The sequence below is a fragment of the Pygoscelis adeliae genome, unplaced genomic scaffold (assembly GCF_000699105.1).
Source record: "Pygoscelis adeliae isolate BGI_AS28 unplaced genomic scaffold, ASM69910v1 Scaffold216, whole genome shotgun sequence".
Classification (NCBI taxonomy): Eukaryota; Metazoa; Chordata; class Aves; order Sphenisciformes; family Spheniscidae; genus Pygoscelis; species Pygoscelis adeliae.
Genome location: NW_008825073.1, coordinates 2,732,057 through 2,757,425, shown reverse-complemented (window position 1 = coordinate 2,757,425; position 25,369 = coordinate 2,732,057). Strand labels below are relative to the sequence as shown.

Genomic DNA, 25,369 nt, shown 5'->3' with positions numbered 1-25,369 from the left:
AGAGAACACAAACTAATTACAATCACCAATACACAGATATGTAAATATCAATTTACAATTTTTAAAAGGCACAGCAGGCTTTTAGAAATCACTGCTCTTCATATAAATCAATTCCTTTAACCCAGAGAAGTACTGTATTACGGAAATACAGTGTATATACACAACACAGAAATTTTCTTAATACATCTCATAGTTGTCTCGCTCTTCCATATGTGTTGGTAAGAAGGAAATATAATTTAACATCAGCAGTGCAGACAGAGAGAATGTCATTCTATGAAAAGGTGTCTATTGATACCAGGAAAAGCAGCAGCAAGAATCTGGATGACACATTGTATTTGCCATTAATGGCCTCCAGAAACCCCAAGAACATTCTTATCGGTGTTGACAGTCCAATAGTTCAGCAACATGCTAAACCTGCAAATATCACTACTTTCATCAACACTCTCCTTTAAGAGCTAAATTGGGAGCGAGTGGGAATTTGGAAATTTGGCTACTCACAGTTTAAGTCTGGCTGTACAGGAGTAAGTAGGAAGCTATCTTTCTTCACTGAAGTAAAAAGTTTGAGCAAGACTTCCATTTCTTTTATTGTACGAAACAGTAAATAGGAGATGAAGTGAATAGATGCATGTTTTAAGTTACAGCTCAAGTGGGCTGGCAGTTAACTATTTCTTTACAGCCACACGGAGAATGAAGAACACTGGGAACACCATCATGTTTTGACAAACGAGAGAATTTGAAGATAAGCACTGCTGAATATCAGAGAACTGTTCTGCGATGTAAGTTATGACATATGCAATTCCTTGGTACAACATAACAAAAAAGCTCTACAACATTTTATTCATCCACCTTCTTATAGAATGGGAGAAACAACAGTTTTGTGCTTGGGTAAGGGTGAAATTAGATTAGGTGGGACAGTAAGGATTTCGGATGATTTGCAAAGCTGATTTCAAGTACTTGATTTCAAGAGGTGCTCTGTACACATCAGAAACAAATCACAGACTACAGCAAACCCATATCAGAAACAGACAACATGAAAAGATTTTTGACCAGAAGAACACATTTGTGGAACTGTATAATTAATCAAAATTCACCTAACACCATGGGCAAATCAATGTCACTAAATCCAATTTTGTATTTGTGAAAATTCACAGTTTTGGTGGAATAATGCAGATTTGATATTTAGATTTCTTGCTAATGTACTTGTTTTCATGAAAATAAAGTTGCTAAACAGATTCCTCACGGAACATACTATTCCTTTATTTGTTCTGTTTTGCAAACTGGTGAAGTTGCTGACTCCTTCGAAAAGATAATCACTTGGTGCAGCTCTTTACCTCTTTTCTGTTCCATTGGTCTCTGTTCAGATACAGAACCAGTTACTCTGCTGCTTTATCCCACCTGATTTTACATCCATTCATTCAGATATTGAAAAGCCTCACCTTAAAGTTTTTTATAAAACCACCTTAACCGACTCATTTGCTACTGAACGGTTGTCTGGAAACTTATCAGCAGAGAAGTATCTGTCAGAGGATCATGAAGAAGTTTAACATACCTTTGTACAAAGTTTAAACTGATTCATTTTTTCTTCATTACTGTACATTTCTGATCAACTTAATAGCAATGTATAGCTATGACATTATTTTAAATCCATATGACATTTTTCTCTTTTCACTCTGAAGTCTTGCTATATTTGTGTCATTATTTACAAGTACATCATACATATCTTGAATGATTTCCTGGCTGCAGTTATGCCACAGGAAGTTTGACACTGACTCCAGGAGGACCAGAAAATTTAACCCTTCATGCTCCTCTTTTTTGAGATGGCACACACGGAGATTATATTCAAACATTAATATTCGTTTTTTATTTAACCGCAACCAAACCTTCTGTCTAAAAGGAGTATGTAATAAAAAAATTAAAAGAAAACAGGTGGTGATAATGAAAGTCTCCCTGTAACCTTAACTAAATGTTTACAACCCCAAACATTGTAATACAACCTTCTTTCCTAAAAAAACAACCCAGCTATAAATCACTAAAGTTCACATCATTTACTTTCGATAAAATCTTTTTTATTATCTTTAAGGTTATGGCTACGAGTCACAGTCATCAGTATATATTTTGATTATATTTGATTTACTCAGGTATAACTGCATTAGTTACAGTGGTTGCCAACATTTGTCTTCAAGTAATTCTTCTAGCACGAAGAACGATGAGTTTAGTTCATGATTTCATCATTACAGTCTCAATTTTTAGGGCAAGTGAAGGAGTTTGGTTCCACTCAGCTGGCAATACAGATTATGTGCCTGTCATTTATGCAATGTGATCAAAGAGTAGATGTATTTGTATACTTATCTTAAATAATTGTTTGAAGGAGAAATCAGTCAGGTTAAAACCCATTTACAGATAATGATGTAAAAGTTTTTTTAAAAATTATGAAATATGTCCCATAACTAGAACTCAGCTATACCTAAAATACAACTGCATTATTTCAATACACGAAGACAAATTTCATTAAGGAACGTAGTACCTTCTCTTCTGAAATGAAAAGAATTTATGAAGAAAAGTAATTAACAGAAACCTTAATTTTTCAGCACCACAGAAACTCTCTTGAAACTAGTAATTTGTATCTACTTGAACATCATTCCTTCTTCAGTTTCGCTTCCTGCTATATATATTTTGTGAACCCTTAAATAAAGTAAATCAGCTATTTAAAGGATAAATATCAACAATATGCTTTATAGCACTAAGGTCTTAATTACAGGTTTATCTTTTTTATTATTGTTTAAGCAGGAAATATAACTTTGAATGATTTAATCATTTAGTTCGCTCTTCTTTCATATGCAAAGAACTGAGTTCAAGCCTAGGTAACAGTAAAATAAATTGGTTATTATTACAGTTACTTATTTTTTGTTAAAAAGCATTAGGTCAGGTAACCTCTAATTCTGTTTATCTTCCATAGTGTCCCAAATTGGTAATCTATTTAACAGAATTCAGAAGAAGGATTTGGAAAGAAAAATAAATACCCAATAAGAACATTTTGTTGCTCATCTATTTCAAGTTCATATAAAATACCAACAACAGAGTCATAAAGCTCTGTACATAGAAAACTGTTAATGGAAATACTGGGATGTCCCTTCTAGACAGGTGATCTCTCAGATATTTTTAGAATTAAAGAATCTGTTTCAGCAGACAACAATAACAAAGTTCTTCATGGAATTTTTATAATTTTACCTCAAATATATCACGATGAACTCCTTCCCTCCAACTCTCATAATGGGACATAATGCCACCTCCACCAAAACTTTCAGAAGATAAAAAGCCCCCAAATATAGTACACTTCAAGTACTTCAATTTAATAGTTCAGCTAAGGTAGTCCATTTTCAAAAAAACAAACTAATGACAAACTACCAGTATGATTCATGTGCTTTGGAATATTTTTTTCATCTACTGAAGGAAAGTAGATTTATTTAGTGAAAGTAAGTCTATTAACACACCTATTAATTGTTCAGTATATGCTGATTAAGAAAAAAGCAGAAACTGCACCAGAAACAAGAACACAGGCTCCAAAATATTCTGCTAGAAATAATACTGAAATATACTTGATGCTTGTACTGAGAACCTATCCTTATGAAAACAAAAAATTTTTAACATTTTTTATGAGGCCACAGAGTCCTATGGCATAAAGATTCTTTTAAATTTTAAAGGTAGTCTGAAAGGAGGAAAAAAAAAAACAAACGTGCATCGATGTTAACTAAGATCCCACCTTTTTGCTTACAGATTTTTTTCAGAAATTATTTGAGAGAATACTTTGGGTGGGTTTTGGCCCTTTAATTATAGTGGTAAGAGAAATTTTTGGCAGAAAATTTTACAAAGAAAACATTTCTAAGTTAAAAAAAATCTTAATATGTTGACTTGAAGACTGCACAATCTTAGCTAGTTACAGTGGAGAAGAAACAGTCTGCTAGAGCCCTCCACTAACCTTATCTGCCATTCTACTAAATCTTCAGTTGTCTTAAAAATCTCGCATAACATACAAAATGTGTTATACATTCTAATGCTTCTTTTTATCTAAAAAAAATATAGCGGTCATAACAAAAAACTCTTTGTTGGTGCTGCTTTATAATTACTGCACAGTAAACAGAATACTGTTCCAGTACTAATAAGACTACAACTATCAAGCTTATTAGCCACATAAGTGTTAAAGGGAACATTTGATGTTTGATCCGTTTGGAAATAAATAGTAATATAATTTATTACCAAGAAAATCACAGTAAGATTTTAAATAAATAATTGTCACATGTAAATTAAAAAAAATTGAATGCAACAAGAATCTTGTAGTATGATTCCTAAGCCATATGAAACAGCACACAACTGCTATAGAATGAAGACAATGGACTATTTCTCTCGTCTGCTGCTAACAGTAACCGAGTACACACTGTTTTCTCAGATAATAGCCTGGTCATTGTGCAGCAGAGGAACGATACTCACGTATTTTAAATTTTGTTTCAGAGTTGAGAGAGTCAAAGGGAAAACTGTAGTTAAGATTGCATATACCCTGTACTTACAAGTGTCCTTCATGCATGTCATGGTTGAGGAACACAACTCAATGACGCAAACTGCTGGTTTTCCTAGATCCACTGGAGGCACTGTCAAAATGGAAACCTATCAAGTAGAAAGAACAACTTATGTTAAAGCAGAGTAACATAGAGGATGAGGCAACCAATGTAATTCTGAGTAAAGGTGAAAAATAACTGCAGACATTTATACAATTTTGTTTTCTGGTTTATTAGTAACAGTTTGTGCAATCAGTCCTGCAGAATTTGAGCATTCAAGAATTTCTACCTAAGTTAGTAAGGCTACCTTTGTTAGGAATGCCTGCAGCAGTGCGACAGAAAGAAAACCTCCTATCACAGCCCTTGCCAAAAGGATTACAGTTTAGAAACTGTTGGCAAAAGACTGCAAAATCATTTTTGAACACTGGGCAGAGCACTGTTAGGTGAGAATAACTGGAGTACTTCTATGCAGGACTGCTAGTAGCAAGACCAGTAAGAAGAGACTTTGTTGTCATATATGTTCTTATTTTGTAGATCTTATTTAACCTGTAAAAATACAGGAAGCGTACAGAAGAAACACTTAACGCAGATTAATATCCTTTAAAATTAAGGTCTGCAAAGACAGATGAAGCAGAAACATATAAAGGATCTGAAAGTGTACAATAAGAACTTCGAACAGTAAAAGTGAATGTTAAAAAACCGAAAAGAACTTTGAACAAAGTTTAGACAAGATAATTAACAGTCAACAGAATACTAAGGGTAACAGTTTATTAAAAAGCAAGCAAAATGAACTACCTTGAAAACAGCAGCTTAGAAACTCTGTTAATTAATATAGTGCCAACCAAACAGGGAAACCCAAGTCATTGAACTAAAACAAAACAAAATAGAATTCCTAATAGCTTTATAGAGACTAATGAATTAAACAAATATTGGTAGAGAGAGCTGACTAAAAAGCTGGATTCAAGCAGAAACAGAAGCATGAATTAACTCCTACCAACAACTAAATATTAATACATACAATTCATAAAGAGATAAGTGATACAAAATTGATATATACCTGCTGCTCTGAATCTGTGTTTAGTACAGACTGATCTGTAATGAGCACTGCTCTGGAGATCTGCCTACAATTAAATAAAACAGTTATGGCATTTCACAAAACTGTAAAAATTAGCAATTTGGATTCATAGTTTTGGCAATACCAATATAATACTGTGGGAAGGCTATTTAGACATACAATCTTTATTAAAATCATTGTTAGTGGGATATTTTTCCTGTTGCTGAAGTAGGACCATATCTGGAACACTAATGAAGTATTTTCGATGACCAGAATAGATGCTGAATAAATGAGCCACTGACGTTAGATAAAACAGCTTGAATATCCTACTGATTTTTAAAAAAATGTTTTGTTTATTTAATCAAGATTAGAAGCAGCATGTTACAGGACTTTTTGTGTTCCAAACAGCATAGGACACTTGGGATTAAAGGGAAATACACTAGAGTGGAGTTCATGAATTGAGGTTTCCAATCCTCCATTGCCTATGATTATTTCTGCACTGCACTTACTACTACAGTTTGGCTAATATCTCATCTGCAATATTTTGAAGGCAAAGGCAGTATATGTCCAATACTTTTGGCAAGGACAACAAAAATCAGAGAAAACAATGACTTTTAATACTTTTCTAAACCTGAACAAATTTAAAGTGAGAACAGCAAAAGGCACCTCCACCTTCCAAACACTTTTTAACAAATACGAAATCCCTAATGCACTTAAAGCTGTTGGATTTTTTTAATAAGGAAAAGGGAAATATGATTTAGAGGACAAGTTAAGAAATCTAAACATAGAAAGTATACAGTATGCCCTCAAGTATATAGAAGAAGAGAAAAACTATGCACAGAACTAAGCTGTACTGATAAAGATAAAGCAGGAGACAATAATCTCTTAAGTTTAACTTGCAGGGTACTTTATACAATAATATTTAAAGAAATTTACTATGTTTACTGTTTTACTACATACCTGTAACACACATTTGTGCATATGCTCTCTGAAAGGTAACTGTCTTCCACAATAAAATAGTTCGCGCTTATTCTTTGTCCAAAATGATCCACAATAGCTTTGCATCTGTTAAAAAAAAAAAACCAAAATAAGAAATATAGATATAAGGTAACAAAATCATGTGCAAGTTTTCAAAATTGAGTTATATAGCACATTGTTTATATCTTTCAATAAGTTAGCTACACGTCTTTAACATGTGAATCCTTAAAACAACTCAACTGAAATTGCTAACTACATCCTAGAGTTATACATTCTACCTGGTATGTACAATTTTTTACATGCAATGCCATTGTAAATAATGATATCAGAACATTAATAAATTGGTCACTTTATAGGGAAAACTAAATATAAGCTAATGACACTGGCATTTGATTGTACATGAAAATGGCATACATTTCTTACCTCACGATACATGGAAAAGTAATACTGTGAATTATTTTGTAGGTGCTACCCTATTGCAGTGTTATTTTTCCCCCGTCAGCAACATTTACCAAAGACAAGTTTATTTTAACAATAATATTTGACCAATTAAGTAGCAAATCAACTTAAAAGATGTAAGGAAAAATCCCTGAGAAATGTGTGCATCAGACTGTTCCAAGAGAACTTTTCTGAGCTTCTATATTAGTGACTAAATGTATCATTTATCTCTAAGTTACACACAAAGGGATTAACTAAGTCACATTGCTTTAAGAGCAACACAAACGTTCTTGATAGATCCTGTTTGTATTTGAATATATATAAATTCTAACATAAACATGTATTCGTCTGCCTCAGGCAATACTTGAAAAAGTAAAAAAGAAAACCCAAGACCCAAAAAAGAAATCATTCTGAATGCAAGCAGGTCAAAACAAAATGAGAATAAATAAAAGTTGAGACAGTGCTACAAAAATTTTCAAGAGTCAAGTGTAACACAACAGACTAACACTTATAAATGGGACAGAAATGCAAACCACAGGAAAGAAGCAATTCGGAGAGCTTAAATGAGAACAGGATACAAATTTCAGATTTTAATGGGGAAAAATCTCCACGAAAGAACAAACTTCAGACTTGTATGTAACATAGATGAAACCAAATCATATATATGGACAAATAAAAAGGAGGCTACATATAGGCACTAAATAAAAACAACCTCTACTGCTGATTCCTATATGCCATGATCTGTGTTCTATTTAATTGTACATATTTTCCTCAAACTAAGACGTTGCAAACATTTTTAGAAACGCCTACAGGTTTAAAGAGCACCTACCTTAATGAATGCTTTTCCTATCTAAAGTGCAAGCAAAATACGTGCAATACAATTTCTTTCCTTACAGCTTGTTTCCATATCCTAAGGATCTTTAAGACTCAATACTGATTTCTAAAGCAAGACTTTAAGTTTTTCTACAGTATCAAAACATTTACTGTATAAAGAAATAAAGCAAATTACCTTTACTTAACTTTTGCTTAGTGTATGAAAGTTACCATACCTTTTTTAAATTAAATTCTTCCAAATCAGCAACTCAATGTTTCAGTTGATTTAATATACAGGATTCAAACCAGTAAATTCTCTCACACACATTTACACACACGCGCGCGCACATGCACTTGAAAACATCAAAAGAAACAAAAGGTTGCCTAACAGAGAACCCTTACAGATCTAAATGTGTTTATTATTAAATAAATGTATAAATTATTCCTGTATCAGTAAATATCTGACATGCAAGTTATGCCTTATGAATAAACAGCATTTCTGTAACTTCAAGTTACTCATTAGCTTCTGTGATCAAAACAACCTATAAAACTAGAGAAGATAAGGAACCAAACCTAAATAAGTAATAGCAATCAGCTGCCACTAGCTTTAGTAAACCAGTTGCTTCTGTCATCTGAAATGAGAATTGAAAAAGGGTGCACACAATGCTTATTTACAAATGTAAGAGGTTAATGACAATTAAGCACATTTTTATAACATTAACTTCAAATGCTGATTCCATAGGAATCTGAATCCTACATATATACCTATATGCAAATTCAACAGATAACCTGAAAACAGTAATTAAAAATCTAATGGTACAAGCATTGTTTAACTTTAAACATGTAGTATTCTTCATACAGTTTCAATCATATTCTATTCAACATGTGTTTCACTTGCAACTTTAAGAAGTTTTTTCTTAATGTTAACCTAACTGATTTCATTCTCAAGTGCTCATTTGAATACTGCAAATAAACAAGGAAGTCGAGCTGTTACAGTTCATTTCTAATTATAACCTTTCTTATTGTTTATGAAACAATTTCCCCTGCCACCCCCCTAAACATTATAGAAGGGGAAAGGTTGATTAAATGTCATGTTGCATCACTGAAAGCCAGCAAAAGCAACTACACACTTCTTATTTTCCTGCTAAGTGTTGTTTCCTCTCCTTTGTTCAGGAATAGCTATCGGGTCGTATGTTTGATAAGATTTTAAACAGAAAAAGAGATAGCGCTTTTAATTTCAGTCTCCACTTTACTTCAAAGGATGATGCTGAGAAGATTTCTTTCAAGTACTGCTTCCAAACATGGAAAACACTTATGCACTGACATTATCAGGTCTCTGTCGTCTGATATGTGTTGGGACAATGAATCATACAGAACCCTCCATTGACCTTCTTTCAATGTGTCTAGATAAAAGGATGAAAATTAGAATCCATCTCCTTGCAGTGCCACGAGTTATAAATGTACTTTATAGGGCTCATTATCCAAACTAATGGACTAAGGGCGACATCCTTGAAATGGACTTACCAGCACTGACAAAGCCAGTATGCAATATTTCAAGATAGATATGTAAATTACTATGTGTTTGCTATATCTTTTTATTACAGATGTATAAATTTCCATTTATCACATCTTCTCCATTTTTGAGACAGAATTATGTAATTGGAAACATATGTAAAGCGTGATCGACATAAAATGCCTACCATTATTATTAATGCAAACCATGTAAACTAAAATACTTTAAATTTTATCATATGTACCCAAAAAGTGACCTACAATAAACATGGAGAAAATAAACAACAAAAAGAAAAATAATTATCATGCAGACATTCAACGTGCTTTTTCCTCAACTTAAGGAATATGATCTGTTTTTTATTTTCTAACAGAGCATCAGAGTTCTATCAAGAACGCAAGATGTTCTGCATATATATTAAAAGAGCAGACCTAATCTGATACAATATGTAAAAATTAGAAAATTTCAAGTGGATTACCAAAACCTTAAAATAGGTATGTCTGAACTATTCTATACTTTCACACTGTCTTCCCTGAATCTTATTTTCATAAACTATAAAAAGGACTATAGTAACATGATAAAAATAATTGTACAGTCAGGGATGAAATCTACTTCTCTGAATACATAGTTATGAGTAGTGAAAAAGTGAAAAGGCAATTCAACTAGATATTGAACGGGTTTTTATTTTTCTTGTGCTGGAGAGAATGTTAGCCATGTCTAGAAAGGAGTTGGAATAAACTTCGGTGGTATTTAGGGACTTCAAATTAATCTCTAAACTATCAACAAAAAGTTTGAGAAGAAAATCAAGGCTGTAGCTGCAAGTATAAATTTTCCTTACATGTACTAAAGTAAGAATGTTAAAAATAGTGAAAAAATAACAGCACTAAGATCTTGATGAAGTCTGGAAACCTATGGAAGATGCTTATAAAATATCAATGGATACTGCACAATTTGACTAAATTTCTACTGTTGTGAGTTTAACCTATTTGTAACCAAAGTAAGCTGCCTCTGAAACTCCAGCGACAGCTGTAGTGACCACGAGTTTGTCTATTACCAATTACCAGTAATGGCCTGTTGACTCAAAAGCTCAGTAACTCATAAATACCCTCATTAACAATTTGATAGCTGATTTTTACTAGGCAAAAACACTGAAGCCCAAAGTCAAGAGGAAATTAGAGCTGGTGCAGGAAGGGAACACACAGTAAGGAAAGAGATAACATGAAGAAAGAAAAAGAAGGGAAAGGAAGTTGTGATGATCTTAGCAACAAACTGGATAGCTTGCCAAGTAACACTCTAAGGAAAAGACTTAGCAAGTAAAAGCAGTATTGCATTCAGGTGACAGAAAAGAAAATAAAGAGAAAACAATATAACTGAATAAAAACATATACCTGGGTCAAAGAAACTCAGCTTTCTGAGTGACATTTTTGCCTCGGTGAAGAGGACATTTGAAACTTTTTAAAATTATTAGGTAAAAAAGGGAACATTATATGATCATTTTCATTGCTGAAAATACTTTTTTTAAAAACATATTTTGACCTAGGCTGCATTATTTTCATCACCTCAAAGAAGTCTGACGCTTCCCTTCTCTTCCCTTCCCTAAAAAGAGACAATAGAAGCAGGCAGGCACCTCCAAAGAAAAGGCAGGTGACTAGACTTGGAAAGCTGGATCTGTTGTGCTGCTTCATATTCAGCATCAGATAGTGGCATTATTAAAAGATCAATGTTTTTGGAACAATGAAAGTCTGGTAAAAATATTTCAGTAATTCTGCACCTCAAAAATCTATCCTTCAGTTTTAAGTGAAAATGGCACAAGTGAACAACTACAGCAGCCTAATAGCCTAAAAAAGACACTTGAAACCTATCTGGAATCCTGAGGAACTTCTTAGATCCAAACCATAAAAGCCAGTTAAAGGAAAAGCAGCACTCCACCTTTTTTAGAATACATACAACCTTAACAAAGAAAACATTAATTTCAAAGGTCTTCAGAATGTGCAAAAGAAGCTGCAAACTGGGACAACCAGCACCACTGACCAGTTAAGATCTCCATAGAGTGGTGTTTGGAAGTTGCTAACAACTAGGAGTTTTGTCCCTCTGAAAAAGCAAGTTAACTATTTAAACATCATGGGAAAATAAAGCTCCCTATAGTAAAAGTTCAAATATTACTGTTAAAAAAAAAAACCTACAGAGTTTATGAAAGGGGGATACTTTCATTTGCATATGAATCATGCACTTAAGACAACACTATACATGATGAAATACTATCACATTTGCAACTTAAAGTCTAAAACTGTGCAATGAACTTCAGAACCTTAAGGAAGGGGCAGAAAGATAAAATCTGTTGTTTATAGAATTTCAGGAAAAACAGATGCTACTTGACCATGTCATGACAAATCTACCTACAAGCACCACGCTCAGAGAATCAAACGTGCAGTGCAATGGGAAAGTAAAAACATTACACCAATCATTTAACTACTAATTTTCCTAATAAAATGTTGCTACATATTTTCTAGCTTAATTTTCAAAATTTCCTACACGTTTTGAACTCTTCAATTACAGAAACTAAGCTGAAAACAGACTCTTAAGAGAGCCAAAGTCTGCAGTTAGGCTAATAACTGATATAACGTATATAACAGAAATAATGACAATTTACAGAGGTGCAAAAAATGCCACTATGAAAAAAAACTACGGGTTGATTTTTCTTAGCTCAACTTTAAACCCACCCACAGGCCTGATACTGTTGTAGAAGAATTTATCCTAGGATAAGAGGGCAGCATAGTTTATGACAACAATCTACCTAAAAACTCATTAAAGTCTTTTCTCTTGGAGTGACATGCATTATCATCAAAGATTAATCTGATGAGTCTTTAGGTGAGCTCCATTTTTAAAAATGCAATAACAGAGGGCTTTGTTGTCGTCTGATGAAAATCAATTAGAGTAGGTAAGGCCACAAGGAAAACTAACATCACTCATCACCAGCCCCCCGGCAGCTGAAATGATTTGTCTTCCAAGCTTGGGTGATCAGGAGCTGTAGTAATATCACAGGGAAATTAATTTAGTTTCTATATTCTAGACCCACTTTCCTTGTTCTGGAGGACCTATACACAAATTACTTTTAATCAAGGTTGATGTGTTATTAATACCAAGGAGGATCTTTGAAGAATCATTTTTTTTAAATTGACTTAACACATTTTTCATCTGTATTTTGTATATAAACAGAAGGTTACTTATATTACCCTTACCGTCCAGATTCTTTGTCCACTACAAGGCACTGCACAGAATGGCGAAGACAATAGATACCACCAAATACAGCACACATCCTAGAAACATATTAGGAAAAAATAAAGGTTACTCCTATCACGACTAATTGTAATCAACGTGAGCGTGTGTCATAAGCAAGGCAAAGTACTGTGCACATTGTAGTACATTTTTAATGACACGTCTTAATCTCTGAATCAGACAATCAAAAACCAATCAAAATAAAGCATGTCATATAGCTTTTGTAAAGGATATGTTAACTCTTTTTTTTGTTAGCATTTATCTTAGTCCTCTAAATTGTTACATTAGCTTGAGCACTCATTCTCTGTTATCATCTTCAGTCATTCAGGATGGAAAAGCACCTATTTACTGAAGATGCATAGAATATCTACTGATATTCTGGCCACGCTACATTGCCCATGGTGTAGCATAAAAATATAAGAACACAAGATAACCATACCAACCTCCTACTAGAATTCTAAGTGTGATTCAGAAGTCATTTCTCTACTCTTACAAAATGTACCGTGGGAACTTCACTAACTACAAGCAGCTCAAATTTTGAGGGCACTGAGAAGTGCCCCAACAGAATGAAGATTTCTTACAATCTAAAGATGACCTCTTACAAATAGGCAGAACCTGGAGGAATCACTATGTTATGATATAGTCGCTTAAGATATTCTGTGCATGGACTGATGGTAGAAAAATTTCCTAAATGAAAAAAGGAACCAGCTTCACAGGTCAGTTTTTCAAAAGCTAAAATATACTAAGCTATTTAGCAGTCTCCCACTTACAAACAAAACCCAATACCTAAAACAAAGAAAATTATGCTACCCAAACATTAAGCCAATATCGCAACTCATCTGTTTTTAAACTCTAAGGAGGCTCAGAATTTAAAGAAACTAGATTATGACATTTAAATATGAGGGACTCTATGTGAAGTCAGCCCACTGCAAAATTTCATCACTAGCCAGGCTGTTTTATCACCCCCTTGAAGATATCTCTGACCAAAACTCTTCACCAGATGAATCTGTCCTATGCACAAAGTCTGTTCAGTTGGTCTGGTGATAAACATGATCCCAAGTTAATCCCTACATCGTAACTTCCTGTATCTGCCAAAAAAACAGGCTTAATCTCCAGGGATTACTTTTCTGTTGATTTGATGCAACACAAGGTAAATTAATTCACAAAAAAATGAAAGTTTAGTTTCTGCAAGTGATGCCTAAAATGTTTACTGGACCCACATTAACACTGGAATGACTGTGATATCACTAGTTTTAACTTTTTTTAAATTCTAGCTCCTGAAAGATTTTAATATAGGCCCGTATTCTTCAAAATGCTGTCAAGCAAGTATATTTTTTGCTATGTATTAAAAAAAAAAAATCTTTAAACTTTCTGTGAGAGCACTGTAATGCAGAGAAATTCATAATCTTACAGAAACAGGATAAAAGTTAGCAATTCTTAAGGACAAAGCTTCATGATTAACTGTGAATTAAGGTAAACTTCAGGTTTTTGTTTACAGTGCATTATTTCAGGGACATTCTTACTATAATAATAATACAAAATGCAGAGGAGGAAGTTCTCTAGAACTTGCGGTGTGACAAAAGGTAAACCAGTAAGAACATTTAAAAAAATATTTTCCAAATTATGTTAAAAAAGAAACAATCCTTCTCTTTAAAATTGCCAGTCAGCATGGAAATTACTCAGTGGAAAAAGGTAAAGAAAAAAGATGGGGAAGGTGTGTCTGATCCCTTACAATCCAATTTCAGGTTTGGACTGTTTGCAATGTCTGATCTATCTTGGGAATCTTTAATGTAGTTGTTTTTTTTTTTTTCATTTATTTACTTAAGAATCTCCAGTGGTTCATTCAGATCAATCAGCTATCACTGACCTCTTCTCATGTATGCTGGAGAAAGAATGGACAAATAATTTGCATATTGACATAGACTGCCTATCCTTTTCTCAGAGCGAACTGCTCTATCAGAGACAACTGTCAAATGCTATCACGTGACATTTGACAATTCTTCCTTTGTCCTACAAGTTAAATACACCTGTGTTCTTGTGATCCCTATTTTTCAAAAGTAAATAGCCTCATGTGAGTAAATCATAGAACAGTCTGTAGCACATTCAATACAGTGACACACTGTTCCATTTTACCATGCCAGAGAAGGAGACTTTGAGTTTTCTGAGTTCCTGTTATTCAGCTGAGGTTTAGTATGACCCAACCATTTGATGTTCAGCTCACAGATGGAAGGACAGAGCTGAAACTGGGAACGCATAAAAATTAGAAATTACATCTGCCATTTCATTAAGAGAGTCTGCCTAGGTATTGTATTTAAAATAAGAATGTGTAATTCTATTTAACTTTTGCTAGAGTTTACACTGTCATTTAACAGATTAGTGTAACTACATTTCTAATACGGCCTAGCATTTGCTCGGCATCAGACTAGCCAAAGCAAACAATCAATATGAGAAAGGCAGGCTGGTTTGGTGGAACAGTTCTCCCGGATTTCTGGGATGATACCAGGATTTTCCTGGTTTACAAACTGTTGGATGGGGGGTGTTTGTTGTTGTTTTGTTGTTGTTTTTTTGTTATTTTGTTGTTGTTTTTAAGTTAAAGAGCTTTAGGTATCTGTTCATAGATGATGAACTTGAAAAGCAAACTTTCATTTTGCAAACCTGACTTCCTAAAATGGAATCCATATTGGCATTCAAAAGTCATATTAGACCGTTCAAAGACAGTTAGTACCGCAACACCTTTTAAACTGCATGAATGACGCAGCACAGCAAACGGCTGAAGTGTGTTACCAACTCAGATCTCTGAGTTGTACTCCAAAAGGTAGCAGTCTAAGGAAATGTCAGCAATATCGCTTACTACTGGCTGAATCAGAAGATCCAGTTCCCTAGAAATACCTCTTCTACCCATGCAAAAGCAGGGAGAACATACACCATGTTGAATCCCAACCTTGGTTGTCTGGAGATTGTTGAAGATGACACAAAGGTTAAGCATCCACTGAAGAATTATTACAGAGCCTTGAGCTACGGGCTTATTATCTCTAATGCTGCAATCAATGGCTTCTTGCCTGACAAACCATGTATTAGGATCTTTCAAACCAACTCAGATGAATTTATTTCATATGTTGTATAGAAGAATAGCACTATTAACCTAACTAGAACTAAGATTCCTTTGTTAAAAACTATAATTATGTTTTTCCTTTGACTTCAACCACAGTCAAGGGCTTTTTGATATATGCACTTTATTTTTCTAGCATGCTTTGAAAGAACTTTGCTGCTTGGCTGAGCAAAAATGTGAATTACTTATTTTCAAGAGTAGCCTGCTATCCAGTGGAGGAGGGCATGACCTGTTTTCATTGTAGGCCAGTGGAAAACTTCTCTTTTTAAATGAAAATGGAAAGGAATTTTGATTGTGTTGTGTTAAACAATTACAAAGAGCCAAACTAGCTATTAAAACAGCCTAGCATGAAAAATGACATGATTAGGAAGAACTTGCCAAAATTATTTAAATATAGAAATTGAAATATTAAACTAAATGGCATCCCAATAATTTATGACAAAATAAAATCACTGCGCTAACATTACTTTCATACAACAGGCTTTTCAAGATGATTTGACGGTACTTCAAGTACAAGGCAACTCTTTGATACCATTAACCCTAATGACAGACATTTAAACTGATATTACTCTAATTAACTGGCGACTGCCTACCCCAATAATTCAAGTTTTGCTGAAAGACAGCAACAACACTGTACTCAACTTCAACTTTGCCCTGATGATATCAAATCATATTACAGTTAAATTAACAGTTGCGAAAATTTTTGGCCTGGTAGTCCTCCATCATACACAGCCTTTAAATGCCATTTCAGTTCCCATCAAGGCAGTTGTAATTTTTAATACAGCTGTGAAACAATAGGACATATTAAAAGCTGAATTTTTGACAGCATATTCACAATGATTTATGAGTTTGTATATAATTTGATTATTCTATTAATTTTACTGATTACTTATTCAGCTAATACAGTGAAGGTCACTTACAAAATAAATCTTCATTACATTTCACAGAAAGTAACTGCCTCCAACTAGTTGTTTTCTTTAATTAAACAAGAGAGAAAATAGGCTTCAGGGTTGCTGCATCTGTTGCTACAAGAGTTTACTGCTTTGATATAACGCACTCTGATATTAATTGAACAAAAATAGAATGTCTCTCCATCTGACATCTTGATTTTCAACACAGAGATACCATAAACACCCTTAAATTACAGACTTATCCATAGTTCATTCTGAAACTACATAGAAGAATTGGAAAACCATATCACATAGTTTCACACCAAAAAAAGTAGGTTTTATTTCCAGCATATAGTTTGTCTTCTACTTTCTAAAATGCATGGAGCGATTATTTAAAAAAATTGAATATTTTTCTCCCCAACTGTACAGTCTTCTGTAGCAAAAACTATTTGCTTCCCTCCTTAAAGATGAATACAGCATAGCAAGCTTTGGAGAAAGATCAAAGAAAAACATGCTAAGTGCCAAATTAATGAATTGTCCTCTTTCAATTTATTTTTTACACACAGAGCAAGCTGTGACCTGGTTCTTATGTTAAACTCTGTGTTTCCTGAAAGGTCCCTAGAACTTCAGCATTTCTACAATATTGTTTCATGTTCTAAAAACGTTAAAAAGTAGAATGCAGACAAATCAAATCAATAAAATGGCTACAGTTAAAAAAAACAAACAGTTAATTTTCCCAACACAGAGTTCCCATAAAAAAGTCAAATCTCAGTATGTGCACCCACCCGGATGAAGACAAAAAAATATAGAAAACAGCACCAAAGAAATAATGAAGACAACAATCAATGTCAACCAGAACTGTCCTGGCATTTGGAGAGCTATTGGAAAGGATAATATGTGACAATAAATGCTTAAAGACGTAAATGAAGAGTCAAATATTTTAACTTTTTCCTGGAGATTATATTCAGCATTCCTGTAAAATTTAAAAAAGGTCCTGAAAGATTATAGGATCAGCCTAGCTTATAAATCCAATTAGCAAAATGACGGTTTTAAAACTGTCAGAAAGTTATCAACCAAAACTTAGTTTAACTTCCAAAGAGTATTTTGCAGGAACCACAATTTTTATGCCTGTATTCATAAAACAACATGATTTCTTTCACTAGATCTTCACTTCTGTCCTAGCATGGTAAAACAGCAGGAAATCCTAGCACCGTGACTGGGAAATGCTGTAGAAAGAGTTGCGGTAATGGCAAAGCTCTCAATCAAAACACGGGGTGGGGGCAGAACAAGGACTTCTGCTCATTTCAGTTTCGGCAAACTCTTTTCATGGACAAAGAGAGCAGGCAGGAATGGTAACAGCTCAGGGAGGAAATGCCATAGCGGAGAGAGGGGTTAGGGAAAAAAAAAAGCAGCCCAGACAAATGTCATTTTATAGCAAATTTCGTATTTCATATTTTTTCTAAGGATTTAAAAACAAAATTTCATTTTAAAAATAAGAAACCGCTCCTTTATATTGTATGGGATTTAGACTGCTATATATAGAAATAGACATTCACATACTGTGAAGAGTTCTAGTAGAGCATATAGTATTTGACAGTAAAATAGGTAACAAGATAAAAATTGGTGTACTTGATTTTGTTTAGAGCAAAGAATTCAAGATTCTGAGTAATATACCTACTTATCACTTACCCTAAGATGCATTAGACCCTCTGTGCACTTTTTTCCATAATTACAAAACAGCGATAATTTCAGTCTATTTCATCAGTTTGGCAAGGATTAATATTTATTGTTCACAATATCTGAATGGCTAAATCTGCACTGAAGTGCAACTATTTCAAGAGTTTTAACATTTGAGTTCCTATTATGCGATGTGCAAGTTTAGGGGTTTGGCAGGTCAATGCTGCCTTTTATGGGCTCGAGATTCCAATTCTGTTTTCCAAAACTCAAATGTTAGAAGACATCAAAATCTTAGTTCATCATACATTTTTATGTCCCTAGACTTCCAGTCTTGTTTCATGTAAGTGTAGATTTATTAAGTTGTTTCTAAAACCTGAGAAAGTTCTGTTGACAAAATAAGACCATGTATAAGCTCTGTTTTCAGTTATCAAACTGTTAGTAGTTTAAGCAACTGCACTATTGGCAAGCTTATTACTAATACAAGAGGTACATTACTAATGAGTCTTGTAGAAGAGTTGTTTAGAGTCTAAGAGTGGTGGAGAAGCAGCTTAGTTATATCCATTAATAAATTTCTAATATAAATAAATAAGAGAGACCAGTTTATCTAATAATGCACTTGAAAGTCATTAACACCACAAAAATTTTCCATAATTAGGTACGCTTGTTAGCTTTAAGTAATTTCTGAAGCAAAAGTCTACTTCTATTCACAGTCAGTGCAGCACTTCAGATCAGAAGAGTTTTGGTTCAACATCGCCTTCATATGGGCTGCATGAATGTGGCCAGTTCAGCCTCTGCTTGCCTGGAAGCGTTACGCGGGCTGTTCTACAGCACACAGCTGCTGATTCAGCAGATGTGACATTCTCTTTTCTGCTATAGCCTTACTTTCTCCAGAAGGAAAATTTGTAGAAGTAATATTTGACGGATTAGACCTGCAATTTGCAAGAGAGCATACAACCCACCCAACTTCAGTTTCCTGTAGGCTCTTACTGCTGGTGAATAAGAAAAAAAGATGCTAACTTCATGAGGTACACAGGGATGAGATACCCTTGAGAACAATCCTCTGTACAACAGGAAATAAAAGAACCTCTGCAGGAAAGAGACCCGACACTTAGCATACAACAATTTTGAAAGCAAAGTCTTTTGCCTAAGATTTAATATAATCTCTTGGCTTATGAGAAAACAAATTAAATGTGACATCCTACAACTTGGAACACTTCCGAGGGGGAAAAAATATCTGTGCAAGAAGTAGGTCTTCCAATGCTCATGAAAGAAGAAAAAAAAACAAGTTTGACCATAAACTCTTGATGACTAGATTACTCCACGGTAACAGGTCTCTTCATCAAATAAATTAAAAAAATAAATCAGATTTGTGTCAAGTTTTAGATTTGCTCTCTTGAACACAACTGCTCTTTCCAGCAGAAGTGTTTTGTGGGGTTTTGTTCAGTTGTTTTTTTAAAAAAATAAAGTCTGTATTTAGCCTTTTTAAGTAAAGTATTTAGAAAGAATCATTAATTTACTTTAAAGTTCACCAAATCAACCTAACAAGTTATTTACAAGAAAATCTCAGGAGGAGTGAAAATGATTACGATTTTCACAGTTATAAATTACAAAGAATTATGAAAACTTATCTGGGTTAAGAGTACAGCCAGAAAAAGTTCCATAAAACTGTTAAGGGAAAAGTACTGTCACTTGCTGAAGCAAAAAAGGGTATTAATAAGTTCTGTTTCAGAATAAACTTATTGTGCTTCCAGAAACAGCAAAGTAAATCCAAACACTGTTGAAAGATGATGACTACTATGATGAAATATGAGGCTACTGTCCTCTCACTCAGCAAAAATTCAAAATTTGAGGTAAAGAATTTGAGACTAGGTCTAAAATAAGTCGTTCCAGAGCCATGAAGTTTTATCAAGATTGTGAACGGTTATAATTACAATGCAAAAAGTGCTGTTTCTTAAAGTAATGACGTTGTTAACCCTAAACAGTCTGTTCAACAAGTTTAGTCAGTATACTTGCATCTCACTTTACAAAATTATCTAAAAACAGACCTCAAAGCTAAGTTGCTAGAAAATTAACTTGCACTTAAGTTGCATGGTGTACCCTCGACCGAGTTCTGGACGAAGACCTGAAATGAACTAGAGGATAAACACCACATTTTAACTATATTGTAGCTGTACTAGCGTAGCTGCTTAAGAAAAGTTTACTGGCATTTGAAACAAAAGTTGCTTAATACTGGCTTATTAAATGGAAGAATTATATAAACATTTTGCAAGGATATTGCCATTAACACTACTTTTTAGTGAATCTAGGTTAAGAATCATTCTCTGGGATGCTAAACTCAACGAACAGATGACTTGCATGAAAGTAAGGTGAGGATCCATCAGGCAACGTACTCAACTATTTAGCTAGCAAGTGTCCTAGACATTATGGCTAAAGTATTGTGGAAATTGTATGAAATTTTACACAGCAGGAGGGGAAAAAAAGAAAAAAGAAAAAAATTCAGTGGTTTCTGTACTACTGTGATGGTAGTTAACTACAAATGCGCACTGAAGACTAATCTCTACAGAAGGTAGAAGTATGAGACCTGCCTGGCTTTATGTTCTATCAACCTCGTAAGAGAAAAAGCTGTTCCTTGGACAAGGTCTTTTAGCTGCAATTATACAACAGTTCTGCCCTCAAAGAGGAGCTTGGGAGATCAGGACCGTAGGGCAGAGACACAAAAAATAGAAACCAGTCACTAAGCATTAGCTCACCTATAAAATCCATTTATGTGCTCTCTGCCTCCAGAAAAGACATAAAAATTCAAGTTATCTTAACCCTCAGTGAAATTCAAGGACTATTTTACTAATTCAGTAATGTTTTGGAAGCTACCTTTCTCTGTCTTCTAGTTTAATGAAAAAGGACTCTGCTAAACTACATTTGCATTACATCCCTGATTCGCTCCAATAATAAACATTCATGTCATTTCCATAGATCTTCTGACAATGCTCTAACATATTTGTATGTCTGAGTCGTAATTCTCAGGAAGAATATATAAGCCAGAATCTGCACATCCCCCACACAAGCAGAGAGTAATTTACTTGTTAAGAGATAATGCCAAACAATGTATCAGATATACTTCCTTCATATTATTATCATTGTCTTAATTATTAAAGCAAATAATTACTGAAATATCATCTCATCATAGCATTTGTATTTTGTGCTTTTAAGTTCCAAATATGTTTGTAAAACGAAGCAAGAATGATCAAGAATGAGAGTAGGACAATGTAAGTTATTTTCAGCCTGGAATATTACATTTATTTTTCCTACACAACAGGGTATATTCTAATGTCTATAATACAATTTCTTGACTGAAAACTTTTCCATGCCTAGTTAGGGATCTGAAATCTATATACTTTGACAACATTCGTATGATTCAGAGCATCCCATGTGACATATTCTAATGGTTGAAGGCTTTCACGAGGTATAAACTTCTGAAGAACACTGTATTTCTAGTCATTGAAATAATAAGGAGCAGAAAAGCTCTCATATTTGTAAATAATTTTTTAAACAAAGAACAGACAATCATCTCACTGAGAAGAATGATAAAATCTAAAATGGGAAGGTATTTTCAAAGTTTCATACACTTAGAATGCATTTTACAACAAAGGTTATTTGCAAATTAAAAGTCTTTTCCTGTCAAATTCTGAGGAATAATGTGGGCAAGGACACAAAAGCATTCCATAGCTTTATTAACGACAATGCTCACTGATCTGTGAATAACCTGAAAAAAATGAAGATTATTGAGTTACTTTACCAATCTATCCATCCATCACTAGTGAACAGGTCTCAGAATGATGGATTATCTCACTTCCCTAATGTTTATCCCAAGAAAGAGTTTCTCTTTAGAGGGAAAAACAAACAACTGATCCTACAAACACTCATGCTAACTATGCTTGCCCATTTTGCATTCATCTGCCAACAAAGTGAAGAGAAATATCTCAAGTTTGTCTTTAAAAGCCAAACTACATTAAAAGTTTTATTATTTCACTGAAATGCAAGTGAAAACAATTAAGAAGAAAGCAGCATTGCAGCTACTCTTACTATTCAGTATTTTAGTAAAAACCACGTAATACTGACAAGTTGTCAGTAATTTCAAATAAATGTTCAGGTCCAAAGAAATGGAATAATCTTAAGTGATAAGAGTTATGTAAATATGAAAATTATGTATTTTGAAAGGTAGAACTGAACTCGTACCTCAGATCAAGCCTATATTTTTTAAATCACCTGTGATTCTTTCACACTTGCATAGACTTGCGCACGTGCTAAGGCTCAAATCTGTCATATCCGATTGTCACAAGGAATTAACATTGTTTGAATCTCATTAATATGCCAAATCATACAATTAACATACAGAAAAGTTAGGCATTTTGCTTACATCTAGAAACATGATACTCATTTATATATTTGAATGAAAAAAATGTTACACTAAATTTTCAATATATGAATTCTAAGTGTTTATTACAGTCAGGTTTCCTAAAGCCTAGTCTTGATTTCAGAACACTAAAACCTTCCTAGAGACTATAACAGGGACATAATTGGAAATGTTAAAGTACCTAAGACTACCTCAGAAGCTTTGACATTTGTAGCAGATAATAGCTCAAATGTACGGGTAAAAACTGATTATTCATTTTTGAAATATATACAGGAACCTTCCAAATCAATCACACAATCCATCATATCTCAGCCTGGACTCTTAATCTTCTTGTAAATATAGGGATTGAAGGAGATTAACCATCTTAATCAGATTTTTCCTCCATCACAAAATTACTACTGTCACTGGCACTGACACAAAAATGACTAATTTCAGCTAGAATCTGTAACAACTATTAAAAAAAGGTTACATTGCCCACCAAATACATACACAATGTACAAGTTAAAAGCCTATTTATAGGAAATGCAAGTCATTAACTGACTACCCATAAAAATCAATGAATCACTAATTCCTATGGCAGAGCAGCCGAAGACATTCTACCACCTCAGCACCTATTACCACAACCACATGTGTCAATTCTTGGATGACTCCTGACACAGAGAAAAAAGACACGATGTGTCACCCTCTAGAACCGTTACGAGATGACAGACGGCGTACAGTCTCCCATTCCCTCGAAAACTTCAAATGGGAAAAAACTGCACTACCTCTTCTCAAAAAGTCTTGCTTTCATTTGGATGTTCATATTTGCAAGAGTCCAGAAAAAGAATCTGAAACCAAACTGAAGAGAAACCATGCACAGTCTCCCCCAAAATTCAGTGTGTTCACAAAGCAAGCACTGAGAAAACACACAGAAGTGAGGCCACAACCTACAACTGACTTCTCAGCTGTCATTCATTAAACAACACTGGTCATGGCTGAAGAGAATCACAACCGAAAGCTTCCAGAAACACTTCCTCTTAAAGGCAAACCGAGAATAAGAGGCGTATTTCACTGAGGGGAACTGTAAAAGTGAACTATATGAAACAATATTTGTAAAATAGCACTTCCAAACACTCCTCAAACCCATAAAAAACCTCAAAGTTTTTGCTTCTGAAAAACTGGTAGGAAAGAAAGGAGATTCAAGCTACAAAGGAGGAATTTTGTACAACAAGCAAAAGCAAATATGTCCTCGTATTTCACAACTATTTCAGATTTTTCAGTCAAATATCTTTTTTTTTCCCCAGTTACAAAGGAAAATTTGGAAGCTGACAATTTTAACATTAACCTCCTACATCAGAAAATATTTGGGGTATTTCCTAATGTTTTCTAAAAACAGAAAAAAAAAATCAAAAATCACACTAAATGTTCTAAATGTTGTATCACTGAGACATTACAGTTTACATTGATGCCCAATTAGTGTTTCTTTAGTCACATTTTTTTCCAAGAAAATGAACACTGTATTACAGATTTGCAACAAACGTTAACAGCAAACTGCAAAACATATATTGATTTCCCTAGCTGCCTTACATATTAAGTTTTGGCATCTTATGTTTACCATATCAAATGTAAAGGCTTGATTTGATTTTCCTCAAGAATGAGATATTACTGTATTTATTTTTACTAAGCATAATATTACTACTACTACTTCGTTAGAAAGGAAGACACATAACAGTTTCATACCAAGAAGTTTGAACCAAAGGAAGCTGTTATACAGGCCAGTAAAGTTTTGCTGTTTGTCAGCTCGGAATAGCGTGAGGCTTCCAATGACCTTCCTTGTACCACGAATCCAATTTATGGAGATAGAAATCTCACATCTGTACCTCGACATATTGGGAGGTACATTACAGTGATATAAAAGTTTAATTTTCTCTCCTAAACCATACCTGTTTAAACCAATAAAGAACTAACACCGCTTTTACTCACCCAAGTGTCATCAGTAGTTATAAAACGTTGTACTGTTTATGCAGAATTCATTTAGAATGCAAGGATGTGACTTACAAATGTCTTTGACTCATTCACATAAATATGCATGCATGCCATTTATAACAGTAGCCTTGATGAGAACACACGGTATAACTGGCTGCAAGAAACGCTTAAGAGGTTTACATTAAAACAGAATATAGAACAGTGGTTAGAAATCACAGAACAGGTGACACCTTACTCTGATAACCTGGTGATAAAAACCGTAAGGTATGATGTATAGGTTGTGGCGTTACCACTTTACTATACAGTCTGAACAGTATTCCTTGGATACTGCTCAGATTTAGCAAAACATAACACCCAAGGCAGACCACATAGAAAAATTGTGCTTAATCTCAAAAAAAAAAATTGTGATTGCCTCCTAAATTGTTCACTTAAAAACAAAGATGTTTAGACTTTATTTTGTATTAGAATGTTTGTAATACAAACCTTTTAAAAGTATAATTACTTCTTGGTTTGACAGAGTAATTTGCTTCAACTATTAAAATACTGTCCTTATTGTAAGACTTACAATTTAGCAAAAAAAAAAAAACAACCCTAAAATACAGCAATCAACAGGCATAAATAGTAAGTTCAAGCCATCTGAAGAATTCCTGTCATCACAGAATGATTTTCTGATGAGAATATTGATAAGACTTCTAGAC

At 33.9% G+C, this 25,369-nt stretch overlaps 1 protein-coding gene across 1 annotated transcript in view; it reads right to left on the bottom strand.

The window, feature by feature from the left end:
- Positions 1-25,369, bottom strand: part of CHM (choroideremia (Rab escort protein 1)) — a 73,560-nt gene that overhangs the window by 11,157 nt on the left and 37,034 nt on the right. Inside the window, exons 9-12 of the mRNA XM_009326651.1 lie at positions 12,583-12,660; positions 6,565-6,669; positions 5,608-5,671; positions 4,563-4,659 (exon numbers count right to left, since the gene is read on the bottom strand). Coding sequence (XP_009324926.1) covers positions 4,563-4,659; positions 5,608-5,671; positions 6,565-6,669; positions 12,583-12,660 — 344 coding nt within the window. The remainder of the gene's footprint in view (positions 1-4,562; positions 4,660-5,607; positions 5,672-6,564; positions 6,670-12,582; positions 12,661-25,369) is intronic.